Here is a 6,987-nt window from a genome sequence, read left to right on the forward strand (position 1 = left end):
GCTCCAATACTGACATTAAACTCACAATTGTTTAAAGCAGCTCTGATATACTAAAATATGCACTAAAGAGCCCCCCAAAGTCTGCAACAGTGACTGCCTTTCCTTATGACACAGCAATGCCAAGTGGTCCACCTTAAAACAGGATGCCTCCGGGTAGAGCAAAGGAGGCTTTCAAGCTGACTCCTCTAGAACAGAAATTAATTGCCTAGTTTAAAAAGATGTTATCTTATGCCTGTATTCAGAAAGGAGTCATGCACTTCCTTGAGCTCTCCCTATCGGAGGTGTGTGGGTGTGCACACTTTTTTTTTTTTCCTCCTGCCACCACACTGCAGCATTAATTTTCAGCTCAGAGCAGCCACGGTGGTTTCTGAACTAGTAATACAAGTGACTGTCATGTCATGCTGGGCAAGAAGCAAGTCCGTGTTGCTTTGGTATCATATGATCGTAAACACTTCCATTTAACTCTTAAATGAAAAGCCACAAATGCATCAAAAAAGTGAGCTACCATCACTAATTACGATGCATATATCCCTTCCTTCTTGTCACATGTAGCTTCTTGGCATTCCAGAAACACCTTTAAACAAGGTGAGCAGTGTATGTGATCCTGAAGTTCCATTACATACCCCAAGGTAGCTTTGCAATTATTGGGCCACTCAGTGGGGCTTCCCATTTCAAATCATATTGTCAAAAATCTACTTAGACCCTCAGCTTGCCAATCATCCCTCCTTTGAGAAAAAAAAAAACAAATAGAAAAATAACACCGAAGTGTGGATAACAAATTCCTTGCCCCACATACATATTCATAATTAATTTCTTGCTCAATGTAGCCATCAAACTCGACTATATAACCTATCCCACGATTTCAGTATAAACAACATTCAGCATCATTCTTTGCCTACTTTCTCTTAACAAATAAAACATTAATTTCATTACATCTAGCCCAAGTTTCTTCTGCTCATCTCAAAAAAATGCCATACAAGTAGGAAACTGGACTCATAATGCAAGTCTTCATTTGAATCAAGAAAAAAAGACTGATCTATCCCTAAAAGATATGAGATCAGGTGAAGGAAGTCAATAAGGAAGAAGAAAAATGCTGAAAGCATAGATGGGTCCAGTGCTACATTGCTTCAGTGTACAGAACCCGTTGTTGTTTTCTACGTTCCACAGCAACAGAGTAAAGAATGGATATGAATAACAAATAGTGATTTTGGAAACATCTACAGACAGCCTCCTCTAAATATAGAAAGCAGCAAGAGAAAAAAAATACATATATTTGAAATTTGACTGAGCTGCTATGAAGGACTGCATCTTCATCAACCACAAGAAAACAGTGAGATTCTGTAATAACAGTCTGAAAGAACAGCAAGAAACCCATGTGTCAAGGTGTAATTTGTTCTCTTGTGCTGTTAAGATCTCCTCTTAGCATATGAGGTTCCAGCTGCTCTTCTGTTTGAAATAATGCCTTGTTGCTGGATTGTTTACAACAAGGAGCAATCACCTACCCACACTGCTCTGAAGCCAGTCTGTGAAGCACTCACTCCTGGCAGGTCAATGAACTCATTTTACTGACCTCTCCGTCCAGCAGCACATGTTACCAGCATGCTGATGACCACAGCCCACAGGAGGGAGAGCTCCAGCATGCCATTATCTACGGAGTGCCTGATCTGATGGAAACTGCTGTAGCTCCTATCCTGCTCCCATCTCTGCCAAGCTGGTATCAGCTGAGAAGATGTAGTAAGAAGCTTCAATTCAGTTTTAAAGCAGCAAGAAGATAGGATTCTCCAGCACAGTGAGCACACCTTAATTCTGGAAGACTTCAAAATCTTCATCTCTGAGGTATTACTCTAAATAAATAAGCTACCTGTAGAGCTAGAACAGTGACCAGCAAATGTGCTGAAGAAATGAACAAATGAGAATCATGCAGCAAAGACAGCATGTTGGGTGGTTGTTTGTTTTGTTTTTGCTGTATTGTGTACGGGGGTACACTGAAGGGAGGTAATAAGAGACGCATAATATGTTTTTTCTACTCTTTGTTTTGATAAGATGATTACTTCAAATCATTCGCTTGTATTATTTTGCCATTCCCATACCCATTAAGGAATGAAATCATAGTAATCAAATTTCCTAATTTGGTTGCACTTTGCAACGTAGGAAGTCCCTTAATCAGAACAATGAATGTTCTCCTTTTAACTTTCCATTACCCACGGAACTGGCAAAAACACAACATACATGTTTAAACATTGCCAGCTCTGAGGGCAGCAAGGCTGACTGCTTGCTTAGAGGAAAGTATGACAATAAAAAAACCACAAAAGCACGCTTTTCCTGACAACTGCTCCAGAAAACCTAACCAATTCTTGTTCTGTTTTACTGCCTGGACTACAGTTTAAATGACAGCAGGTAAAAAGGCTTTGGTCTGTAAGCCTCTGAGCATCAGAGGTAGGTTTAAGTGCAGAAGTCTCATAGATGTATTTGCCTTAATGAAAGCATCATTTTACCAGGTATCTCTTATTCGAACTTAACAGTGAAAGAACCAGTACGTACTATGACTATATTGCAGATGTGTTAGCATGAAATGCATCAGAGCCCTCTGTCCTGGCAGTGCCATCATTACACAACCACAGTTGCCAGAGCAGCTGCGTTAACACTATATACCTGCAGCCTCTGGGCATGTCTTTGCGCTTTAGCCTTGTTTGTTAAAAGTCTGGTGTTTCTGAAACCTCATCACTAATTTTAATAAACACAACAAGAAAACTTCACATCCTTTGAGCAACCTCCAAAGCCTAGGTGATATTTGGAAGAAGCACAGCCACAGCACTAGGTGTCCTGGCTGTACCTAGGCAGGCAGCCTGTTCCAGGTGCCCCAGCTTGCATCAGCCAGGCAGCCAGCTACAGAAGTAATGAGGACACCTGTTACCTATGAAACAAGAAGATACGGCAAGTGTAACCGTGCATTGCCCTTACAGGAGTTGTAAAAGTCAGTGATAACTTGCTCTGTTGCAGAACTGTTTTTATGGCCCACATCTGCACAAAACCGAGCATGGTGGTATGAAGCCATGTGAGAGCTCCCAGACTTTCAGTTCCAATACAATAGTTTTCTAAGCCATCTAATATCAGCTCCAACCTACTGAGTCCGCCAATGAAGTAGCTGTACTAGCACACTTTCATAGGAACATGACAGAAATACTTGGCCTCACCCACAGGTGTTTTAGCAACTACGCAGCTGAACAGAGTCCAACAGGAAGACAGGACCCAGAAGTATGGACTGTAGGAAGCTGCCATTAGCCAAGGGCAGACTGAGGTACAGCCTGTTTTCATTGGCTGTACTGCTATGAGACACACAAGAGTCATCTTCATACTCTTGCTCAACAAAACCATCAGGGGTATTCCTGCACAACACACAGTGAGATGACACACAAGTCAGCACTGCTGGATGAGAACAGCCCTATCTTCCCTCTCATTCTGGGAAACCCCTCTCTTTGCTTACCTCCTTCTGGGCTCCCCTGAGCCAAGTCAAGTCAGTTTTGCTTACTAAAACAGCAGAAAGTAAAACCAACAAAAACAAAACAAAACAAAAAAAAACACACAGTTTCCTGCCATTTTGACGATTTAATTTAACTCCAAACATGGGAGGAGGCCCTGACATCATGAGGCCCTCAACCTTCAGCAGCAGCCACAAGTAGTTAGCGAGGGCCGAAACAGCCACCAAGATCACACCACAGTTTTTCCCCATTCCTGATCTTTGCTCAGCTGTCTGGAAGAAAGCAGCACATCCATTAAGCCTGGCCACCTCCCCCTCCCCGGCGGAACGCAGCACCGCGTGCTTCTCACCTGGCACCGTCTGCCCCAAGAGCAAGGCTGCAGAGAAAAAACCAGTCCCGTGCTCTGTGCCCCGCAGCACATTTTGGTTTGTGTAAACACAGGGAATGAGAAAAGTCATTCATTTGCAAAACCAGTTGTATTTCTTGACTTCCAAATCCGTCTCCAAGTTGCCAAGTTTTGTTTTTTTTTTTATTTCTCTGCTTTGCAACTGCCGGAGCCTTGACAACCCCAGCTTTATGCACGGCTTTCCTTAGACTGTACAACGTCTCAGTGTTCACAGTGTTAGGAGAAAGGCGCTCTTTTCCCAAACGCATTTATCAAATATGGATTTCGTGCGTGCACCCAGCGGCAGCGGGCAGATAACAGAACCGAGGTGCAGCCCACACGTGCCACGGGCATTTTGTGCAGCCGTACCTCTAACTTCGGGAAAAAACGCACGCAGCTCCAGCTCAAGCCATGGTACTCCACAGAATCGCTACGAGAGAAATATTAAGGGAAAAAGAAAAAGCTCTCCTCTCGGATCTCCATTTGTTTTGATGCAGGCACTGAGGAGCGCCCTGTCTGCAGGCTGCACTCACTTCGCAACCCTTCTACGAACAAGGCCTCCACAAAGCGACCCAGGGGGAAATCCCAAGGCAGACAGAGGGGTTCCGCGCCTTCTCCCTCCGCTCACCGCCTCGGGGCCGCGGCGCGATGCTGAGGGCGGGCGTGCTTCCCTTCCCCGGCGCCTCGCAGACAAAGAGCGGAGCGCGGCGGCGGGAAGGGGAGCGCCGACCCCGGGGCACGTTCCCGCTCCCGGCCGCGGGCGGCCGAAGAGACGCCTTCCCCGCGCCTCGCGGGGACAAAGAAGGGCTGAGAGCCTCGGGGCCCGGCCGCCGCTCTTCGCCCCCAGCCCACGGCGGCCCCGCGCCGGGCGGAGAGAGGGGAAGGGGCGCGGGCGGCCTCAAGGTGACACCCGGCGACGCCGGCCGGCCTCCCGCGCTCCTCTCACCTGGCACCTGCAGACGATGTCGGCGTCCTGCGCCAGCAGATCCACCACCTTGCCCTTGCCCTCGTCGCCCCACTGGGCGCCCAGCACGACGGTCACCTTGTTGCCGGGGAGGCGGGCCGCGCACCCGCCATTGGGGATGGCGGGCGCCGGGGCGCCGTGCTCCGCCATGGCTCGCGCTGCCCGCTCCGGCGCCGCTCCAGGCACATGCGGCAGCGCGCGGCGGCCCCGCTGCCCCCGCCTCCTCCCGGCCGGGCGGGGATGCCGCATCCAGGTGGTGGTGCCGCCCACCGGCACCGCCCGCCCTGCCGAGCCGCCTCCGGCAGCGACCCGCCCCGCTGCCGCTACCGGCGCTCTGGGCGCCTTCTTCGCCCTTGCGCCGATCTCCCGCGCCCCGCGGCGCGGACTACGCTACCCATCGCGCCCCGCGGTCCCCGCCCGGCGGCCTGCCGCGCGGAGCTGGGCGCGGTGCACGCTGGGGCGCGTGGTTCCCGCGAGCGGCACCTGAAACTGGAAACAGTTGGTCAGCGGCCGCCCCAGGCGCCACCGCGGCGGCGCGAGTCAGCGGCCGTTAGTGACAGGGTGGGGAGTGATGGTGCTGCTGCGGGCGTTGTTCCTGCTGCTCCTGCTGCGGCCGGAGACAGACTGCGCCCTGTGGAGGTGGAAGGAGGGGGCAGGGGCGCCAAGTGGGGCTGTGGGGCGGGAGGAGACCCTGAGCGCGGCTCGGGGTTACACGGGATCTGGTGCCGAGGGTCCTCTTTCTGACTCCCCAGCACGCAGCAGCCCGTGGCTGAGGTGCTACAGGTGTGCTTGCGCGTCCCCAGATCCACAGAAATGAGCGTTTCTAGAACACGGGGTGAACGTGAGAAGCCATTTTCTCCAGAGGGGTCAGAACATGGCCCTAAGCTTACTCATGAGGAAGAACAATAATGGAAAAAACCCATCTCAGAGAAATGCCTTCCTCGTGCATACTTGAGGCTTTAGAAGTGGAACTAGTGTCTCAGGGGCTTTCATTCTTTCCTACTTCACAGAATCAACACGCCTAGGGGAAAGAATTTTTTTGAAAGCAGCTATTAAAAAGGCATAAGTCTAAATGATGTAATTACTGCTCAGACGGCTACTCAGAAACATGAGTCACTGAGCAGGCGCTGGCAGTCTGCAGCTATCGGGCAGGTCATGGAGTTATGTTGGGTTTTAGTTGCATCTGTGTTCCTTCAGGTTCACTCCCTTCAACAACCTTCAACAACTGCAGGAGCTATAAAATTCACCAGAGAGAAGGTTAACCAGTTAAGGGTAGAAAGATTTATAATAAAATCTATGTAGGGCAAGGAGAAACAGCCACAAACTGAAGTGTAGGAAGTTCCACACCAATGTGTGTAAGAACTTCTTCACAGTAAAGGTGACAAAGCAGTAGAACAGGCTGCCCAGAGGTTTTGTGGAGTCTCCTCTGGAGATATTCAAGACTCACCTACCTGTGCAGTCTGCTGTAGGGAACCTGCTTTGGCAGGGGGTTGGACTAGAGGTCCCTGCCAGCCATACAATTCTGTGGTTCCATGGTTCTGTGATAGTTGGCTGAGTGCTGTGGAAAGATGAGCAATTGCAGGTGATATGAGACAATTGTATGTATGCACTTTAAAGAGTAAATGAGCTCCTAACTCTTGATACTGCGCACTGTATTAATATTTTTGGCTGCTAAAAACCATAGCAATGGTGTTCCACTGGACAGAGCCTTGGGGAAGTTAGTAAGAAGCACGAGGAGCTGCTGAAGTCTGTCTCACCCATTTTGCTGATGCAATGGAAAACTTGGTTCTAGTGCAGTCACTTTGAAATAAACTGTACACTGTCTCATGACTCCCCAAAACATGGTCCTGATTTAGGATATGATTTTCCAGTTTAGCTGAAAGATACTAATGCTAAACCATTGCCAGCACAAATATTCTCTTGAAACTCAAAATATATTTGAGTCTTCATGGATAGTGTTCTGATAACATGGTATTAGTGCATTGCTACTTTCCAAAGAGGTACTAGGCGCACATTGTCATTCTGCTGCTATTTTTATTCATTACAGACGAGTTTTGAAATTATATTTTGGTGTGATTTCTTGGTAGGGATAGAACTGCGGAAGAAAACTATGAACTCTTTACCTCCAGGAAAGATGTAAGTGTTTAATGAAGATTGAG

General features: G+C 48.7%; 1 protein-coding gene across 1 annotated transcript in view; it reads right to left on the bottom strand.

The window, feature by feature from the left end:
• Positions 1-4,978, bottom strand: part of ADSS2 (adenylosuccinate synthase 2) — a 32,435-nt gene extending 27,457 nt beyond the window's left edge. Inside the window, exon 1 of the mRNA XM_042894249.1 lies at positions 4,811-4,978. Coding sequence (XP_042750183.1) covers positions 4,811-4,978 — 168 coding nt within the window. The remainder of the gene's footprint in view (positions 1-4,810) is intronic.
• Positions 4,979-6,987: the final 2,009 nt, after the last annotated feature.

Source organism: Lagopus leucura, unplaced genomic scaffold (genome assembly GCF_019238085.1).
Source record: "Lagopus leucura isolate 7727_CA_CO unplaced genomic scaffold, USGS_WTPT01 Super-Scaffold_73, whole genome shotgun sequence".
Taxonomy (NCBI): Eukaryota; Metazoa; Chordata; class Aves; order Galliformes; family Phasianidae; genus Lagopus; species Lagopus leucura.